We start from the raw sequence: 21,245 nt of genomic DNA, 5'->3' as shown, positions 1-21,245 counted from the left end.
ACATCCAGAGTTGTGGTCATTGGCTGTTTGTCCAGGTGAGAGTCAGTGGTGTCTCTGGCGCTCTCTAATACCTGTGTCAGTGGCATAGTGAGATTGAGTGCACCCTCAGCAGCTTTGCAGATGACACACAGCTGAGTGGTGCTGTTGGCACACAGAGGGAAGGGATGGCATCCAGGGAGACCTGGACAAGCTGATGAGGTAGGCTCACAAGATTCTCGTGAAGTTCAGCAAGGCCAAGTGCAAGATGCTGCACCTGGTTTGGGACAACCCAAGCTATGAGGACAGACTGGGAGGACTCATTGAGAGCAGCCCTATGGAGAATCACTTGGGGTCTCTCTGAATGAAAAACTGGACCAATGCAGCAATGTGTGCCCATAGCCCAGAAAGCCAGACATGCCCTGGGCTGCATCCAAAGCAGCATGGCCAGCAGGTCGAGGGATGGGATTCTGTCCCTCTACTCCACTCTATTGAGGCTCTACCCACAGTGCTGCATCTATCATGCATCAGCACAGGAAGGACATGGAACTCTTGGAGCAGGTACAAAGGAGGCCACAAAGATGTTCAGAGGGCTGTAGCACCTATTCTCTGAAAACAGGTTGAGAGAGTTTTTCAGCCTGGGGGTTCTGGAGAGACATCATTGCAGCCTTCCATTACCCATAAGGCTCAGTCAAGGTCTCTCCAAAACCTATAAACATAGTTGAGGGAGACCCTAACTTAAACTGTCTTTTGAGATTTAAAAATTATGTTAACAAGGGAATTGTATGTCCTGTAGCAGCAGTTCCTGCCCTGCATTTAATAGCTCCTTTCCTCCAAGCAGACACACCTGCTATACCTCACTGGCCCTGAGCCATCATGAGACCAGACACTGCAGGCCCTGAGGGTTTAAAATATCCCCTGGGATATTACAGTGCAGACCTTTGGGGCTTGGGGCACCTTTCTCCTGTGTTCAGCAGTCTGTGCTGAACCTGCGCTGTGCCTCACGGTGGAAGATGGAAACAGAGAAATGAAACTGTGCACAGTCTGGTCAAAGCAGCTAGGTGGGAGGAGGGAGGTGAATTGAAGGAGTTCAAGAGAGCAAGGATGCATCAACCTAATGCTGAGCCCTTATAAAGGGCTTAAAGCTCAGCTCTGCCTACACTGATCGTTTCATCAGGCTTTGGATGAAGACAGTGGGAAGGCTGAAGTGGTGGTAGCTGGAAATGAGGGTGGTGCATTCCTCCTCCCCAGCCCATTTGTGTGCAGCTGGGGAGGAGGAAGGTCTCTGTTGTCTGCCTGCAACCAGCTTGTTGGGTTTTTCTCCTTCTGGTTGGGGGCCTTTGTTTCCTGTTACATAGAAAATTTCTTCACTTCTCTATCCTAAAATATTGTCGTTTATCTTTTGCGGTTCTGTGTTTCACATCTTCCTGTGCTCTTACACTTGCTTCCTGCCTCTTGTGTGTTTTCTGTTTCTCCCATTTGCTCTGTAAACTCAACTCCCCAAGCAAGTATTTCTGCCTTACAAGCTGCTTACAGCTTTTTCTAGACAAACCAATCCCAGACAAAACTGTCCCAGCCCTTGCACTTATGCAGCTGCTCATTTGACCCTAATCCACTTTAAAAGGAGAGTGCTGGTGGATGAGGATGGAGTCAGAGGAGTGAGGTCCTTGCTCGCTGACACATCTGCAAGGCTGAGAGACCCATGGTGTGATCTACACACTTTCCCATGGGAGAAGAAGCATTTTAACTCTCCCTGATCACTTCAGACTGATTATTGTCTCTTGAGCTTTTATGATCATTTTATTAGGTAAGGGGGTGAGTTAATCTCTCTTTTAATCAATATATGATTTAGATAACTGCATTATGTACCCATCTTCTGTCTGCACTTCCTCATTCATTCTCTTTGTGTTTTGCAGGCTTCCTGGCTGTGCTTCACTGGTGGGTGACTGAATTTAGTCTTTTCTGCATCACGGTGATATTAGTAATGTGAAGTTTAATGAGCACCTGCAAAGCTGTGTAGCAGGTAAGTGCTCCAGGGGTCATTCTTCCTTCCAGATTTTATATGATTTAAAAAGGCTTCTTGATGGGCTCGTACTGGGAGATCTTGAGCCTTGCAGCAGAAATGCTGAAAGGAAATTGGTGTGGCTCATATTTTAGAAATGTTCCCAGGAGTGCAGTTCAGATAGCTTCTTACAAAGCAAAGGTAGCAATGTTTTGAAGGTTTAATTTGGAAATGGCTTCAGTGTGGAAGATCAGTGCTAAAAGCCTCTCTCTTTTGGACTTTCAGTATAAAATTGTTCTTACCTGACTGCTTGGTACAGTTGGGATCTAGTCAGAGAGTGATGGCAGAGGGGAACCAAAGGGTCCAAAGCTTTGCTGACATCAGCTACTGATGCATTTTGTGCTGTGGAGGAGTACTTGCCAGAATACTTGCCAGACTGGGAAGGTACTGGAATTCCCCTCTTCAAATTGTGAGAGAGGGAGAGCAGATGACTGGACAACTTCCAGATGATCAAGGGTGACAGCAGAGGGAGATGAAGGGAAATTGTGCTTTCACAAGCCAGTGATGTGTAGAGTTTTCATGTTTGTATGAAAACCCCTGAAAACACACTGAAAGGAGAACTGGGTGAAACCAAGATGTCTGGCAGTGCTGCTCTGTGGGTGTGTGGCAGGAGCTCTGTGGGTAGCAGTGGTCAGAGGGCAAGAACTGGAGCTGATGACAGAGGGAGCTGCCAGAGCAGCAGTCCTGGCTGCCACAATGTCCTGCTACACCTCTGAGTACCTGTTAGCTCATGCACTCCACGTGATTTTTTTTTTTTTTTACTTATTTATTCTGGATCAGTGCTGGGTGGTGTCTGTTCCCTTTTTCCCATCACAGAGTTCAAACAGCTGCTCTGCTCTAGTAAAGCTCAGCTCAGAGAGTTCCCTGGCATGCTCCTCCAGCCAGCCCTGATCAAAGCTGGGAGTTGGCCCACTGCCATTCTCCTGTGTGTAAATGAAGCTCTTTCTCTTTTTCCTTTCCATTCGCCATCTTTCATTATTATCCCTCCTCCAGAGGCAGGTTTTTCTGGCTGATCTAGCACATTATTTGTATCAGCAATATTTGCCTCGAGGTAAATATGCTTTTTCAGCAGCTATACAGAAAATATCTGATGCATCCCACTGCCATATTATGTGGCTCAGGAAAACCAAGCATGGTGTTGGCAAGGATGAGGACCATTGCAGCCAGCTATTGCAGAATTTAAGCCCTGTTAGGCACAGTCTCCAACTCATAGGGTTATTCTGGTTGCCTGGCAAAGGAGAACTGTTACTGTTCCTTCACTTTTGAAACCAGGGGAAGAGCACGTAGAGAAGGTTCTTGTGCCTGACCAGGAAAAGGGACATGAGTTATAAGGTGGCAGCTGAGCCACCTGTGTAACCAACTCATCTTTCCCTGGGTTGCCTCTGGGGATGGTGGGTGCCTTCAATTGAAAATATGGAGTTTGTAGTAAAACACAAAAAAAACCAATGTAAATGGGCTTGAGAGTGCCTTGCATTCAGCTCTTCCAAATTGCAGAGGATTTGGTGATGAGTGGTGAGCACCTGATGGGGAGGGGGAGCAAATGGTTCCCACACTGTCTGCAAGGAGGTAAAGTAGCTCCCTAAGACAAGATACCACCTGCCTGTGCCAGGATCCCAGCAGAGATCCAAACAGTTTTGGAGAAAGCACATGCACTGATAAGGAGACTTTCCTTCAGGTAGGGGTGGCTAAGCAGCTGTCTAGACTGCCTTGGGAGGCAGAGATTTGCTGGAAGTGTTTTGGAACAAAGTAAACAGAGACTTGCCAGGAATCATCCAGGCACAGTGCAAGCCGTGCATGTAGGCAGAGGGAAGAAACTCTATTGCTTTTTCAGACCTCTTTTTCCTCCTAGTTTTTAAGCTCTTGTAAAGTGTTAGCACATACCAGAGGCGGAGCTAAGGAGATGTTCTCAAGCTTGAAATATCACACTTCATACTGACACTATAATGCATCTCAGAGGGGCTTGGTCACCTGTATCTGCACCCAGAATGCTTCAGTCCTAATCTGTTTCCTGCTTGATGTTCAGGTACCTTACTGCCACAGGTTTCAGAGGAGAATTTGACTTTTAAAGGCCTCTGGGGATTTAGCAACCAAATACCTTGGGACTGTTGGAAATGTGAGGGAAAATATTTGAAGTTTCAGCAGCACAGACACCTCTGCACTGCAGATTGCAACTCATTCATGGTAATTAAAAATTACCCTTATCTACCAGAATGGTAGGGGCAAGAATGGAAGGGATGTCTTTATTTTGAGTAGCTGGAATCCACCACTTGACTCTCCCCTCCTGTAACACACAATGACACAAATTATCTGGTGCAGTTGGTGACTTAAGGACAGAGCTCTAGTGTGGTCCCACCTAGTGAGGTGGCTATGCTCAGTCTAAGACTCATGGCCATGTTCTTCCTGCAGCCCAAATCAAAAGATGGTCTGAAGGTGCTTGGATGATGTTTATCCCACCTTCCTGTTGACTCATAGCTGCACCACGCTCTTGGATTAGGTGCAGGGTTCTGATCTCATGCTCTGACAAAGTTACAGGAAGAAATGTTGACTGAAAGGGTTGTGATTGTGTGCTAAGTCATCCACAACACGTGTTCTCAGCTCAGCCTTGTATTTGCTGCTAGTCCTGGACAGTTTGGGTCTCCCATGTGGAGCTGGAGGCTTTGCTCCTTGGCTGCTGCAGCAGAGGGGTTTTGTGCCTGTGAGCAGGGGCCCCACAGCCATGACTCACAGTTCCCATTACGTTGTAACTCAGCCTTTAAAGCCTTGGCTTTCAAACAAAGCCTTCCTTTGTTGTGCCCAGGGTATAAAGAAAGCAACCTTATGTGTTCACCCCACACATCCCAAATGAAAACCACGTGGCTTCACAACCTTAATATATGTGTGTGTTTGATACTTCTGCTGCAGCACTGCAAGTTACATCACTGCTTTCCCTTTGAGTCTTTTTAGAGCTTTTCTTCCCAGCATTCAGTTTACAAATTCTTCAGCAAAACAGGAGCTTAGAGATGTTTCCTTTTCTTGGTAAGAAGAGGGGACTAAGCAGAGAGCACATGAAAATTATTCAATATGGGTGCATGTGGCAATGGGCTGTCTCTGAGTCACTCCCTTGGGTGAAAATGGCTCTGGGTTGGTGGCCAGGGGTGCTGAAAGGATGAGCTTCAGGGAAGTATTGTACGGAAGTGGGACTGTTTGTGTTCTTGTATGACTTTGCCTTCTTCTGCTGCTTTTTATTTATTCAAACTCATTTTGAAGAGCAGAATTAGCCAGAAGTACTCTGCAGCCAACATATTTGTGTGCATGCGTCTGCCTTGGCAGTTTTTAGGTTTATGGCAAGTGAGCCAAGACTGGGATTTCTGCTTCCCAAAGCATTTGTGTTGTTTCTCTTGATCTCTTCTAGAGTCACTAGGTAATGAAGTAAGAGGGTTTGATTCTTCCTCAGAGGCTATGTGCAATGCACAGGGTCTCTGCTTAGATCAGGGAGTCATCCTGGTGAGGGGCAAGGAAATACTGCAATGCAGTAAAAGTGCTTTTGTTCTCTCTTCCTTCCACACCCTCTACCCATCCCTCAAGGGGCTTTCACAGTCTCTTGGGTTGTGGGGTTTTTTTTGCTTTATTTAAAGAACTATATTGTGTTAAAGCAAAAAAACAACTAAACAAAAAAAACCCAACAACAACAACAAAAAAAACCAACAAAAAAAAAAAGAATGCTGGGATTTCAGGCAATGGAATAAAGCATTGCTTTTGATTTCTGTGGTGATATTTTGGCAACAATAGCCAGCTTTTAAATACAGTTCTTTCCCTATTGTTTAAATACAAACAGCAGTGACTAGTTAACAAAACAATGGTCCAATATCACACAAACCTTCAATCCCATCCAGTGGTTTTGAGTCCTGTTTAAGCAGATACTTGGGCCTGCAGATTTCCTGTCCTATGAGTTGGCTTTGTCACTGAGTTAAAACTGATGGAGTAGAAGATCTCAGATCAGCCAAATTCCCAACTTGCAATGATTTTTTTTTTTTTTGCTGTGTTTTTGTTCAGCACTTCAATGTGGAAGTGTGTGGCAACTACTGTGTTGTCTGCTGTCTATAATATGTAAGTGCTCGTTGTTCATGACTGAAATGGGACTTGATAATAAATGTGCATAGTACATGTAAAATGTAATCACTCTGCGAGTCATGTCTGAGCCCTGCCAATATTCACACGTGCTCTTCTGAGATGTGCTGGAGTGCTGTATCCCTGCTGGGAAATCAACTTTCTAATAATGTTTCCACCAGTTATTTTAATACCAAACCATTTGTTCCAATGAGTGTACTATTAAGTTGAATGTACAAGGAGCATATGCTTACCACAGGATGAGGAGAGCCAGAGTAATCACATTTAACAACACTGGTGTGGGGTTTTTCCACCTTGCTGAGAATTAACTGGGGAAAAGGAGGGCACATTTAAACAAAATCTTGGCAATAGATCTGTTTCTGTACTCACCACCTCTCCCTGCCAGGTGGGATCCATGGGCCATGGCTGCCTCACGTGTGTGACTGAAGAGGTGACAGCCAGAGCAGGGCTCAGCATGAGCACCAGGCCAGAGAGGATGTGAGCAGTGACAGCACTCCATCCTTTGTGGCTGACACTGTGCTCCACCTGCTTTTGCTGGAGCAGCAGGGGTGTTTGTCCATCTGTGCTGATGAAAGATTGTGCAAGGGAATGACCAACTATTGCCCAGGCTCCCATCATGTTGGGTTGGAGGAGGAGGGTCCTGGTAAGGGTGGTAAGCTACGGTCTTTTTTCTTTGTCTGTGTCTTTTCTCCTCTTAAGAAAAAAAAAAAAAAAATAGCAGAGAAAAAACCCAACCAAACAAAAAAGAAACAACAAAACCCACACAAGTTTGGTCTACTCCAGTTGTTTTCCTCACTATTAACAGACCAAACCAAACAAAATTTATTTGGCTTAGAAAGGTAAACTGTTCCTGGCTGTGGTCCTACTACAACAGCTCAATATGTGGGTGGGAGTCACATACACACTTCCTACCTTTGCCCTCCTGCCTCTCCTGCAGACAACACTATGTTCCAATTTGTAAAACCCCTTCTTGGCAATGAGCAGGGTGCTGAGTAACACTTCTCACGCTGCTGGCTGTCTCCATGGGCACCCTCTCTTGGGTCCAGCCTCACACAGAGTAAACAGTGAGTGCTTTGGGGACAGTGAGTGCTTTGGGGACATGATGTGTTGTCTGCATTATTCATCAGTTGTTAAAGCTGCCTTTAATGGTGGCTGCTGGCTCTGAGGCAGGAAGAGGATCATGTTTTGATTAGTGTTTTGATTAGTAGCATATTTTGATTAGTGGCATGATACCTATATGCACTGAGAACAATGACTTAGAAATGGGCACAATAAATCCCCATCTGCTGATGAAACTGAAAATCTAACACGTGCCACATCTCTTTGGATTTTGGAAAAGAGCCCTAGAAGGCAAGTAGCTGCTTTTGAGCCAGAAAGAATACTTTGAGTGTCTAGGCTTTGGAGTAAGGGAGACCATGGGATTTTACTACATGGGATTTTATTTTTTTACAGCTTGTAAATGCACCCATGTACAGTGAAAGCTGAGGCAGGTCGGGAGTGCCTCTGAACATCCTGAGTGCTACTGCAAGAAGAAAACAAAAAATATGTCCTACTTGTACCCACAGTGGGCACTGGTTAGGGGGTTCAAACTGCAGCAAGGGAGAGTTAACAAGGCCTGAGTAAAAGCTTCCTGATGGCAAAGGCAGTACATGACTGGAAGGTAGGAGAGAGACTGTCTGTCCTAGGGCTGGTCAAGCACTCCTCTGCTTGGAGAGGAGCTGGACGTGGGGCTGCCCAGCAGTATCTGCTGCTGTCAGTGCCCTTCACATGCTAATCCCCCCCAAATCCGCCTGCCTGTGGGAAGGGAGGCCTATCTAGTCCTGTACACAGGATGAGCATCAGCATTTCCTTGGAAATAGCTGATCTGGTGACCCCCAGGAGGAAAATATTGTTTCCGACAGGCGGCGGCAGAGCTGTGGGGCGGGATGTCCGACTGGGCCGCGCCACTGACCCTGCTGGCACTGCACAGCCTGGGACAGCCTGTCAGGATATTGCGACAGGCTGATGTTCCAGCCAGGCAGCAGAACAATAGCTGTCAGGCAAGTGGCCTTGTCCAGCTGCTGTGCTGTGGCCAAGCAGCTAATCTGAGGTGTGGCTTCCAGGCATGGTTTGGAAGGCAGTTGCTGTGCCAGACCTGACTGCCATAGTCCTGGGCAGGCCAGTTGGCTTGTTCTGGTTTTAAACGTGGTTACCAGTTTGGTAACTGTGGTGGTAACCAGTGTGTTACCAGTCTCAACATCCAGTATTGCACCATGCACCATGTATTGGTGCATTTGGTCCTTCCCCACTTGTGGCTTTGGTAGAGAGGCAAAGACAGAACCCAATCCGACCTGTCTGTGCTGAACCAACTGTGATTGTGCTGGCAGCTGGAATTCAGTACTTTGTCTGTAGCACTATTTTAATGGTGAAAAACAAGTCAGAACATGAGTTGGATCTGCTGTGGCTGGCACTGTTCTGTCCCAGTCAACTTCTCATCCCACTGATGTCCTGCACACAGTTTAATTCATAGGGGCTGGAAGAACAGCACAAGTTGGTGCTGCTCAGGCTCTGTTGTATTGGATTTTTATTCCTTAATTTTCCTGTCTGGGCTGTGTGTGCTGCAGCTGAGTGTGTGCTCAGGAAATAGGAGAGCAAGAGCCTGTCCTGGGTGCACTGTGCTGTGTGGGTGTGGGGTTGTTTAGGAAACTGCATCTGTCCAGGTTTTTGGCAGTAACAATAGTACTGACATGCATTCCCATCTCTGTAATTCCCATTTTTGGTCATTGTGCAAGTTTCTTACAAATCAAAGCCTCTAGTCCCCACTAAGAGAAACCATGATTTCTTTCAGTGGCAACTGGATCATCTCACTGCAGAGGTGGTAGTGACACTTGCAAATGCAGAAAGATATGGTGCATTACTAAGGGTTTTCAGTAAACTTTAATTCTTTACTAGATCTTCATAAATGCAGCAGAAGTTTTTTTCAGGCCAAACACTCAAAGGCCAAAATTTATTCACTATTGTACAGCAAGAGGAGGAATCACAGAGCTCTCAGAAGCTCCACCATGAGGAAGTACAGCTAGGCTGGGCCTGAAACCCCCAGACTAAGGTTCACATCTTCCCAGTAAGAAAGTCCCAGTTGCAGGTTAGTGCCTGATATGACCTGTTAATCTTTGCAGTCAAAATAAGTAGCAGAATCCTTTCCAAACCTCAAGGGCCTTCCCAATAAGAGAGTCAGAAATCATATTTGTTCCCACAAAAGTTCTGGTTTCAAAAATTTGGCAGCTTTCAATGAAAAAGCCTCCCAACCAGCTGTATTTTCTATCATCTATTTGAAATGCCTCTTTTCTTGCAGCCTACCAAAGCAAAACACAATGTAGCAGCCACCTATTCATTGCCTTTGTGTCAGCCAAATTGCAGGAAGCAATCGAGTGTGTTGTAAGTGATGCCTTGGCGTGTTCCAGTGTAATACTGCACTGCACTCAGTGGCCTGACTTGGGTTTTTCCAAGTTAAGAATCAAAGCTTCAGCTCACTCCTGCCTGGTTTATTGCTGAACATCAGACAGTGTTTTGCTTACCATGATTCAAAATTCAGAGGAATAAAATTGCTGAGAAAATAAAGCTTCATGAGGAACTCCTGAGTAAAGAAAGGCACTGTTAAAGAAAGGGAAATACTTTCCCTTGTCTTCAGAGAAGGTGGAGGCTCAGAGCACATGAGCAGCCTGCAGAGGTAAGCTGCAAGCTGCCATCTCTTTCTTTGCTTTGCTAGTTTGAGCAGGAGGCAAACTATGAAGCTACTATGGAAAAGGGTATGGGGAAGGATTAGGGACATCAGAAATTAAGCACATTTAGCTGGAAGGGACAGGACATTGTTATGAGTTAAAGCATCATCATCTCCATGAAGGACTTTGCTTCCCCTCAGGGAAATGGCCTGTGACAGGGCTTGGGAATGGGGGAGAACACACATTGTCACAGGGCAGCAGCTGCTTCAGGCTGGTCCTCACAAACCCTGTATGAGCTCTGTGATGCTCAGGTGAAGAGGAAGAGAAGCTGAAGGTGGAGCTGCTGCTGCTGCCTGGCTCTGTGAAGGCTTCTTCCTGTGCTGCTTCCCTTTCCTCACACTGTGCTAGCTGGAACTGTGTTCCAGGCAAGCCAAGCATTAGTAAATCGTGCACCATAGAGCTTTCAGATCAGCTAGCATGAGAGTTGGCCTCCTTCTGCTTGTGGCTTCATGGCACCAACCTGAACTGCATTATCTTTCCCCTTCTCTCCTGGGGCTTCCTGCATCATCCAGAACCTGCTCTGGAGCTGGTCAGGATACTCCCAGCTGGGGAGGCAGCCTCAGGTTTGGAAGGATGAGGCCTAACCTGCCTGGTTGCTGAGGGTGGAGGGCTGCAGGTGCTCTTGGTGGACCCTTTGAACATACCAAGTGCTGCAGGATGCAGCTGATGGTTTGTAATCAGGCAACAGAGTGATCAGCTGGTTTTATCTCTCTGCGCCCTCACTCCGGGCTGGAGGGTGGGATGGTGTCTGCCCCCTCACTTCCCAGGCTTGTGCAGAGTGGTCATTAACCTTAAACTGGGTGAAGCCCCTAGTCACTACAGCTGTGAGTGCCACAGAAGAGCCCAGAAGGAAACTAATTCTAGTGCCAAAGGCAGGTTTGAACAAGTAGCATCACATGCTGGGCAGTGAGCAGAGACAGCTTCACATCAAGACAATGAGGTTTCACATACCCTGGCCCTTCTTCATTTCCCAAGCAGCTTTCTTTGGTCTTCCTGCACCTTTCCCTGCTTTGTGCCCACGGGAGAAAAGAGGGGCCTCTGCATTCTCACCTGGCCCAGGGAGCAGAGCAAGGGCTGCTTTGGCTGGTGGCAGTGGTGGCCTTCCTGTGACCACAGCATCCTCTGGGGGGTCTTTGGAGCCCCAGGACTGCCACAAGAGGGTCTGCAGAAGGTAGGTAGGATGTAAGCCTGTTACTGAGTCCAGATGTTGTTTATACTTTAAATGGGAAAAAACTGTCAGGGTGAGAAATTTGGAAAAGGTTGCAGATTGCTTTGAGAACTTGCTATTTAAAAACTTATGAATACCTTTTATTTTTTTTCCCCTCCATATTTGTAGCATTACTAAATTTGATGTGTAGATTGAAAAACTGCCATTTCTCTTTCTTAGTCTCAAGCTTGGAAAGGTTTGGACTCTCTCCCTCTTTGCCCACACAAAAGCTGTCTCAACCTGAGCAGGCATAAATATTTTTATCAGGCTTAAATAGCTTGGGCTGAAGTTAAAAGCAGGGAAAGAGCAGTCTTTGTAATGGGGAATGCTGGAGCACCATAGCAGGCAGTGCTACTGGTTTCACCTGTATGATTGAGTCTTTCATATTAGCCAGGAAAGCTGTGTCTGAGAGGTGTGGGAATCTGCCTGTACCACCCTTGCTGCTGCCAAGGGCAGGCTCCACTGACTCTGGTCACTGAGCAGCATTAACCTTAAGCCTTAACCGAGGTTAATGTTTGCCTTCATTTTCTGGAGTGAGTAATTGCAGTAGCAAAAGGCCAGTTTTGACCAGCAGAACTTGCTCTGGGCTGCAAATGGACATCCTTCTTGTAAATCACTGAGATCTGAAGATCATGTCACTTCCAGTTTCCAAAGGCTGATGCCTGTAGTGCTTGCTGAGGGAAGAGGTTGCTGCAAAATGATCTGGGGTGTCCTGGAATGTCAGTGTGACCCATAGTGAATTCAACTGAGCCAGCCAGTGATGGACTTGGGGATGTCTGGCCTGAGCCCTGCTGCTAGCAGAGCTTTGGGACAGGTAACCTGTGGCAGCAATGTGCCATGGCCAGCTGGGCATGAGAAAGAGGATCCTAAGGAAGCTGACCTTTCAGCCTTATGCACCTTAGAAGTAATGTGGTAACAGTCAAACATTTCATGTGCAGGGACAGTGGTCTAACAGAGCAGAGCAGTGATGTCAACCTGGTCAAGACTGCAAGAAGGAGGCACCTGGCCCCTGGCCATGTTATTTTTAAGCTTGGAAGGCACACGTGGTCTGTAAGAGCGTAGCACTAAGGAAAGGAACTCACCAGCATTTCCTGCCCTGCCCCAGCAAACTGATAAAGCCCTTTGCAGTGCAGGACTACCCCAGTTTATTTTTAAAATGTGCCCGGGTGTGGAGCTCACAGAATAACTGGAACACCCAGATTTGGGCATTAATTCAGCTTTAATTCATTGCCTGATGAATTAAAGAGTTAATGTAAATGTAAAAAAGGACAAGATAGGGCCACAAGCTATTTCCAGAGCAATGTCTGCATAAGAACATTCATTTGTGCCTGTGCATGGGATCTAAGAAAAGGGTAGTTGGTAAATGTTACACAGGGAGGGGCATGGAGCATTATCTTGAGCACCGTGTGAATTTTCTTGCTGCTTGGACAATGCATCTCAATCCTGTTCCCTTCCCTTGTTATTCCAGTCCCAGCCCTCTCATAAGCTAGGATAATTGTGTGCTGAAGGATACAGTTCCCATGTACAGTAAATGCTCACATGGAGGAAATCCAGGTTCCTGCAATCAAAACCAGCAGTTTGTTGTGCAGTTACGATAACAAGGTCCACTGGGGTGGATCTATCTTTATTGTGTGCCCTGTGGAGGCATAAATGAGATTGCCTGAGATATTTCCCTTCTTGCCCAGATGCTGGGACAGGATTGCTGTGGCACCAAAACATGCTGGGTTCAAGCCAGGAAGGAGCTGTTCCAGAGGGCTGGAATTGCAGCCCTGAGCCCCTGGAGCACACAGAGTGCCTCACCAGCTCTTGGCTCTCTGTGAAACAGCTTTATTCCCAGAGCAGCATTACTTACGGATGAGATTGCTATTTCTGGTCTGATTGATGAAGTATGTTATTGGTTGACTTTATTTCTGTAACAGAAGCTTCTCTCTCAAGTACTTTTGAGGCATTAAAGCAGCTGTGCTAAAATTTCTCAGCTGGAAGAAAAAATATCCTTGATTGTCCATCTTGTCCTTCTGATCTCCCTGTGCTAGGACTGAGAGGTGATTTTGCTAGAAAGAGGGATTGGTGAGCTTCCAACATCACAGCAATGGGTGACAACTTCAGATTGTACTGCCCTGAGTGGGCACTTGGGCTCTTGAGAGTGATGCCAGCCCTCCAGAAACAGAAATGCCAGCTGGGAGGAAGCAGCCCAGGCTTTAGCCTGAACACCATCTGGTCCAGCCCTCTGGAAGGCCTTGTCACCACCAGGCAGAGACCCTGGCAATGGGATCATGTCCCAGAAAATTGGGAATTAAAATCTTTCATTGTGAGCCCCATGGTTCAGAGAAAGCTTTATTAAATGTGGGTTTGGAGCAGCAGAGCCAGTAACCACACAAAGCCACTCCAAAACACCATAGTGGTCTCAGTCATGCTGGGGGCCTGTGCAAGGGGTGACACACAGGACTGTTGCTGGCACATGGCTAGGATGTGGCTCACAGTCTAGTTGAGGTCACTGCAAATAGGAGAGAGCTGGCTGCATGCACAGCTGTTTAGGGGCTCCTTGGGGGAGACAGCTTAGATCAAAGCCATGGTGTTTACTAATGTCCTCCACAGGTCAGTAGTGTAGGTAAACACCAAAAATAAACAGTCTGATGCTCTTAGAACCACTGGGCTAAAGGAAACCCTTTCCATTTTACCAGAGTCTGCCCTTTTTCTGGGAACTGCAATCATGAGGCATCCTGGGGGCCAGGAGGATTTGCCACAGCCAGATCCTGATGGTGCTGAAAGGCAGGAAGAGCTTTGCCTGTAATGCCTGCTTAGAAGCACAAAACTCTGCAGGCTTGTTCCCACCCAGGTGCACCTCAGCATCAGGGCACTGAAGGTTGCCCTGATCCAGGCAGGCTGTGTGGGTTCCTAGACATGCTTAACACAGAAGGTAGCCACTGCCACATCTGAAATATTAGCTTTATGTTGAGCAAAAGCAATGCTCATCTCCAGTCCTATATACCTAGGGAGGCAGTTTTATACACCTGGAGAGGTTCTGCCTGCTTTTTTCTTTCCTTTTCTGTCCAGGGAATTTTAAAGGAAAGGCAAAGGAAGGACATGCCCTCCCATACTGCCCAACAGCATCACAGGGGGCTGACAGCAGGAAGTGCCATCAGAGTTCTGTGAATTCTGTTTTTCGAAGTGCATTTGATAAGAGCTGCTTTCATCCTCACCATCAGCTGATAAAGCCTCTTTGAGAAGTTGGTTGATAACTTGTAGAAATGGGCATGCACTTAGTGGTTTCTAGATTCAAACATTTTTCCAGGGCTGGAAAGGATGTCAGTGTTCTTACTGCAGTGGGGAGTTTCTTTCATTTTTGCACTTGAGGGAATATATTCCAAATCATGGGTCATTTCACCTTTCCTTCTCTTCCAGGGAAGGCACTGCCATGCCCGTGGGACTCTTCAGGGTGTGCCTACTGGTGATTACAGCTATTGTCAACCACCCACTCTTCTTCCCCAAGGAGAATGGCACCGTCCCCGAGAGCACAGAGGAAATCATGCAGAAGATGAAGCAGCGCGAGGAGAGCCTGCGGCTGGAGCAGCTGCGCTTGGAGCAGGAAATCGCAGACCAGGAAGCCACACAGAAGGCTCTGGAAAAGGCTGCAGTGGTAGTGGAGGAGAGCAAAGAGGAAAAGGTCCGATGGGATATGTGGACTGCCCTCTCCATGGTCATCTTCCTGCTAATTGAGCTCTGGAGGCAGGATTTCCAGGAAGGGAATTGGCAGGACATAGGAGGAGAAGAGGATGAGATGGCAGTCCTGGGGAAAGCATTTAGAGGAGTGGCCTTCCCCAACAAGGCTGTCCTGGCCAGCTTCTATGAGAAGCGTATCCTGGGAACCACTGGGGACATGGCCAGGATGCGGGAGATGGTGGAAGGCTTTGCAGATGACTTGCTGGAGGCCCTGAGGAGTGTTTGTAACCGGGATGCTGACATGGAAGTGGAAGATTGCATGGGTGTGGGGAGCATGTATGAGAACTGGAGAGTGCGTAAACCCTTCGTCTGTGATCTGATAGTGCCCTTTGCCCCCCCTGAGCCTTACTGCTTTCGCTGCCAGACCTGGTGCTCTGGTGACTCTTTTCCCCCAGATGAACAAGGTTATGGCACTATCAAGGTGTGCAGGGCAGATGAGGATACAGCAGGTTGCATCTGTGACAAGACTAAACTAGGGGAAGATATGTTGTGCCTCCTTCATAGCCAGGTCAGTAGTACCAGGCCCAGCAGTGAGATGGAAGACCTCCTGTGCTTCAAAAATACTCAATATCTGGATGCTGACCAAGTCATGAAGTGGTTCCAGATTGCCGTCACCAAGGCCTGGAGCAGAATCTCCCACAAATATGAATTTGACCTTTCCTTCAGCCTCCTGGACTCACCAGGAGCCCTGAAGATAAAATTTAAATCAGGGAAATCAATTGCCTTCAACCTCACCCCTGTGGTGCAGTATGAGAACTCTGACGTTTACTTCATCTCCCACTTCCCTCGGAGCAGCCTGGCAGCAGACATCCCCTCCAGCACCCACTGGTTTCTCACTTTCGCCGTGTATGAGAGGAGGTTCATCCAGCTGGTCTCCAAAACACTGCCTGCCAATGCCTGTCATGTCAGCTGCCTTCAGATCCTCTCCTTCCTCCATGGGAAGCAGTGCAGCCTCACAGGTCCCAGTGGGCTCACCAATTACCACCTGAAGACAGTGCTGCTGCATCTCCTGCAGGCACGTCCCAGTCAGGACTGGGCCCCAGAAAAGCTGGAGGCCCGCCTACAGGACATGCTGAAATTCCTAGAGAAATGTTTGCATGAAAAGAAGCTTTATCACTTCTTTATTGGCAATGGGAATGTACCAGCAGAGCTGGGTTTCCCCATCATATTTCAGAGGGCTGAGCCTCTCAACCTTTTCCGTCCCTTCGTGCTACGCAGGGACATCTACAGGAAGATGGTGGACACATTCCACGAGATGCTCAGGAACATGTCTGCACTGATAAATGAGTACACAGTGCACATTCCCCTTGCACACACCAATGGGATCCGTAAGGAGCCCCTTTAACCAAAGCCAAACTCTAAGCACAAGTCCAGAGGGCAACTTCCTGAAGCCTCCTGGAGACAACTGACTTTGCCAATAAAGCTTCCTCTCTGGAGCTGAACCAGTCCTGGTTCCTGCTGAAAGGACAAGGCTATGGGAGAAGGTCAGGGAGAAACTGGAAGATGTGGTGTTGAAGGAGGTTTCTGTTCCACTACTGTGCTTGGTTTTATGCAGCTAAGAATATATTTTTTCTATTGTGCCTCAGACATGCTACAGCAGTGGTGAGCAATATAAGTAATTTATTCAGATGCCTGCAGTGCAAATGGGGGTGGGGGTGTGATGGTGGCCAAACACTTCATTTCCTTCAGAAGGGGGAGATAAGAACAGGGTGGGAGAATCAAAGACAGGATCTTGGGATCAAAGGAGCCCATCTGCTTACAGACAGCAGGAGCTCTTTCACCAATGGGAAGTGCAACATAAGTCTACATGCTAGTGTGGAGAGGAAGAGGGTCATGCACAAGATCTGGACTGGTTGGAGATCCTTAAATAAAGCACAGCTTTGAAAGGGAACTGTCCTTTTAAAAATTGATTGGACTTGCAGGACAAACTTAAACGGCTTGTCCTGTCCTGTTCTTCAAAAACACCTCTGCACAATTTTTTCTCCTGTGGGAGGATATAGCAGAGCAGGGTCTGTATCTTCAGACCATTTCATTTAAGTCTTCCATGGTAACATGGAATATTCCTGCCCATTTTGTATGGATCAATGAACAGGAATCTTTTCTACCTTAGATAAAAGAAACATCACTATTGGGTTCTGACATTTTGGGTTGTTTGTTCGTTTCCTTACCTTGGGACACTAAGGTATGAGAACAGCCTCCCAGCCCAAACTACTCTGATTCTATGACTGCTCTAAGTTTTGCTTTCATAAAAGGAGCAGTTCTCCAAAATTATCCTGTAATGAAGCCAATCTCAGAAGTCCAGTAGCAGGAGTGAACAGTCACCCTCCAAATGAGTGTGACTCTCTGCACATGATTTTAATTGGGCCAAGGCCGGCAGGGGGAGAAGGAAGGGGTGAAAAAGATGCACATGTAGTAGACCTGGGTAGTGCTGCTTGCAGCTACCTTATGATCCATGTTTCATCCCTTCTGTTCCACATATGCAGGCAAAAGCTACTTTATACATTCTCCTCAATCTTGTTAAAGACTGCTGCTCTGAGGAGCTGCACTAGTAGACTGTAATTTGTTCAGCTGGGAGTGCAAAGGAGGAGAATTGCTGCAGACTTTCAGGCCAGGGGAGAACCTTGAGGCATGTGCTGGAAAAAACCAGAACAAACATTACAGGAATGGAAATGCCTGAAATCCCACAGGAAGCATGTTAGTGCTGTGCCAGGGGGCTGCCCAGCCCCAGCAAGGTGGCTTTGCTGAAGGAGAGGACTCAGGAGATCCTCACCCTCCTGAGTGTGGGGTCCAAGCCAGGGCCCCAGTGCATAACTGCTTTATGCTGGTCCCACAAGCCTGGCCTCCAGTGCTAAGGGGCTTTTCCTACCATTTTCTCACAGTAGGATTTCCTGCAGTTTTACACTGGGGCTTCCCTTAATCCTGTTTACAAGAGGGTGGTTGTTCTGTGAGGTAAGACATGTCAGGGATGCTTTTACCAGCACTCCACAGGTCCCTTTTTATCAATCCTCTCTGTCACATCAGAGAGAAGATTCTATCCTCAATCACTGCTGGGGACAGCATACAGCATGAAGCTTGTTACCCAGCCTTATCCAGTTGATAAGCAAACTCTCCATAGACATGTCCTCTCTTCCATTTTTCTGGTAAAAACTGTTTTACCACCTCACTGGTGTCTGCTCTTTTCTGTCCCACCACCAGTGAGGGACATTTCACACACAAAGGCAGAGAAAGTTGTAACTGCTGTCCCCATGCTCAGTTTATAAAAAAACACAGATGGTGACAGAGCTATGCTCAAAGTGCTGCCTCCCTTGGCTCTTATTTGCACAGGTAGTTAAGTAGGATCTCTGAACAGAAAGTAAGGGGTAGGTAGGAATGGGGGAGAAGAGGCTGGTGGGTAATGCTGTAGAAAAAAGTCTTGGAACATCAGTGCTTGCTTCAGCATCCAGGTGATGAGTGCCTGGGAGATTGTCAGGAGAGCAACAGGGCAGGACTAATTGCTGACGCTAACGAGTGCTGTAAATCCCTGGCTTGGCTGAGTACAGCCAAGAAAGCTTTCCCCAGGAGGAAAGAGAGCAGGAGCAATCTCAGGGGCCATGGCAAGCAGCTAGTGACAGGCAGAAGGACAGGGAGGGTGGGTCAGTACTGGAGCCTGGAGGCTACATGGGAAGCTGGTTAGGTTGTTTGCAAACTCAGGTACTTTGCCATATTTACCTGCCCAGGTTTACTGCAAAGTGCCTGCAGCAGATCCAGCTTTACATGGACTGCTGGCAGGCAGGTCACACTGGAGCAGTTGTGGTTGAAGTTGCTTCTAAATGTGCTCCCAGCCAGAGAGAAATTAGAATTTTTCTGCCATTTCCTGTCAGGAGTCTAAATTTAGACTGTCCAAAGAACAGAAACAAATTTGTGACCCAGGTCTCTCAGGAAATGACATTCAGAGTTGAAAAATAACTTTTATATAAGGTTGAGCAGGGGGAGCATGAGAAGAAAAGGCTGTTGAACAGAATAAGGTAACTCCCCTATTAAAATGTTAGAACAAAGCTTTGCAACACCAGTTGCAACGGGCTTGTAAACGTGCCCAAACTCGTTTTTACACAGCCCTAAGCACCACTGCTCAGACTCAAAGGCAACCTCAACTGATAAATGGATTGAAACCTTTGTTCTTTGTTTTCTGTACTTGTATGCCTGTTCTCTCTTACACCCAAACTGACCCTGAAGTATTCCCATGGGGTTTAGCTGAACAGAAGGTGGAGCTGAATCCAGTAATTTATGGATTTGATTCCAGTGAAAGCAAATTGCTTGGCTTAGTTTTCCTACATGCTCATTTTGCCCTGAGCACTTTTAAAGTGAGTTGGTCTGTGCATTTAGGCTGTGAGGGGACCCACTCATACCTGTTTGGGGGAAATGTTATCTGTGATAATGAGCTGTGCTCTAGTCAGCCTCAGAGTGCAGATCTTCCTTGCAAACCAAAGGTACAGACATGTCTCATCAGAGGAGAGGTTGGTACACAGTGTTTCTCTGGACCACACCTCTGCCATGGTACAGGAGGCCATGTGAAGCACATCATTCCTTGGACTTCCTTGTGTCTCCTGGGTCAAATCTTTGCCCACCAAATACTAGCCTATTAGTAAAAGCCCATGCTCACATTTCACAAAATAAGGTTTGTAAGACAATTCAGTTCCATCAGCTGCCAGCCAGTAAAAATGTCCTAACACTTTTTAGTGTTGCTTATGGGCAGTTCTACCTTGATTGAAATCTGGGTGGGTAATTATAGGAAGCAGCTTTAAAGGATGGGAGTAGAAGTGAGATTTTGTGGTTTAAAGTGAAAAATGTTCTTTGAAAACCAAACTGCACATGGCACCTGAGTTACAAACATCTCTTGGCAATGCCTGCATCTCTGTGAGACATCCCAAGGAAAGGTAAAACAGCCTGTCCTGGGGCCTCAATACTGTTCTTGCCATTTGCTAAACAGGTGAATTCAACAGATTAGCTCCAAGTGCCTTCCAGTGGTTTCCAGCCACTCCCTGTGCCCTCAACTTGTGGTTTAAATATTTTATTACAGGCTCTGTCAAAGGAATGGAATTAGTGGTGGGTTGATAACAACCACTGATCTACAGCATAGCCTCAGGAGCCATTTGCCTTTAGAAAATATCTTGGTCTAAGGTTATTATTGCTGTACCAGGAGCTGAATGTCTTCTGAGGGGAGGTGTTGGGTATTCACTGTTAAGCAGCCACAGAAAAGAGTTTCTCTCTCAAAGTTGCTCTGTATACAAGTACAACAGGGGGTATAAAGATGTACTTTAGTAAAATGACCCAAAAATTTATCCAGTATTCAAGCAGCAGGATTTGGTGTTTGTTCACCAGGCATTTTTAATACAAAATCTTTGCAGTGTTTTCTCTGTGGTGAAGAAATGAGACTTTAGGGACCTGTAACAGCTTTGCTGCTGCTCAGTGAGGGGTTGGCTCTCAGAGTACCCTACCTGGTAAACAGCTTTATTTATTACCTTTATTTTTTTAGAATTGGGGGAGGGGATCTGTGTGTAACATGTTAGCTCAGTAGCAAAACTGTAGTACAGAGATGAATCTTGGCAATGCAGCCAGGATGGACAGTAACATCAGAACTCTCCAGACTAAGGTCATCCTTAATTGACAGTGCTGTACTTAAACTGCTGCTTCTATAGCAGGACACTGTTGGATTTGTATAGATCTTCTTATGCAGCTTTATTTATAATAAAGGAAGTCTTGTACAAAATCTAAATGAGCATGAAGTCTCTTCTGTTTCTAGTTCCCTGCAAAACGTTTCTAGGAGAGCAGAAGGAAGAGTGGGGATGTTTCCAGTGTGATCCCAGCAACAAGAATCTGTGGGATTCCTGAATCCCTGTAAAATTATTCCAGAATAAACTGCCACTTGAAGATTAAGTGGGATAGCTATTCCAGAATAATGCCAGGGATGTCATTCTTCTTGAGAATATGAAATCAGGAATACAGGAAATCAAAGTAATTATTCTGAATATGTCTGCTCAAAAACAGCCTTTCATGGCAAGCCCCTAAATAATGCTGTTAGATTTTGCCCTTATGGGCTGAACAAGAAATCTCCTGAATTTCCATGTCAGCCAGAGGATTCCTCTTCACCTGTTTATTTTATGGGCATCCACAGCCAAATTCAGCAACCACCCACCACCACTGAGCTCCCTGCTTAACTCCATTGCCCAGTTTAAGGGAATGACACCTCCTCTAATATGCCCTGGCTCTGGAAGCACACCCAGAGCTAGTTATTAATTCATATAAGAAAAGCGCCACTGTTTCCTTGGCAAAATGTCTTCCAGCCCCACAGAATGCCCTGCACACCTTTAATTCCTCTGCCTTCCAGTGCTCACTGGGGCTGAATCAGCACAGGGCTGGTCTGAGAAGCAGCTGGCTT

The 21,245-nt window shown here is 46.7% G+C and overlaps 1 protein-coding gene across 6 annotated transcripts in view; it reads left to right on the top strand.

The window, feature by feature from the left end:
• ITPRIP (inositol 1,4,5-trisphosphate receptor interacting protein) overlaps positions 1-20,576 on the top strand; it is a 30,288-nt gene extending 9,712 nt beyond the window's left edge. For 2 of the 6 annotated variants that reach the window (XM_079312116.1, XM_079312118.1), the window contains 2 exons: positions 1,893-1,999; positions 14,513-16,736. In XM_079312116.1, coding sequence (XP_079168242.1) covers positions 14,526-16,175 — 1,650 coding nt within the window. In that variant the 5' untranslated portion in view covers positions 1,893-1,999; positions 14,513-14,525 and the 3' untranslated portion in view covers positions 16,176-16,736. Of the gene's footprint in view, positions 1-1,386; positions 1,784-1,892; positions 2,000-10,902; positions 11,075-14,164; positions 14,260-14,512 lie in introns of those variants that run through there. The other 4 variants (XM_079312114.1, XM_079312117.1, XM_079312115.1 and 1 more) reach the window with 4 other exon arrangements.
• The last annotated feature ends 669 nt before the right edge of the window (positions 20,577-21,245 follow it).

The sequence above is a fragment of the Erithacus rubecula genome, assembly GCF_903797595.1.
Source record: "Erithacus rubecula genome assembly, chromosome: 9".
NCBI classification, from domain to species: domain Eukaryota; kingdom Metazoa; phylum Chordata; class Aves; order Passeriformes; family Muscicapidae; genus Erithacus; species Erithacus rubecula.
This window is presented reverse-complemented; position numbering and strand designations above follow the sequence as displayed.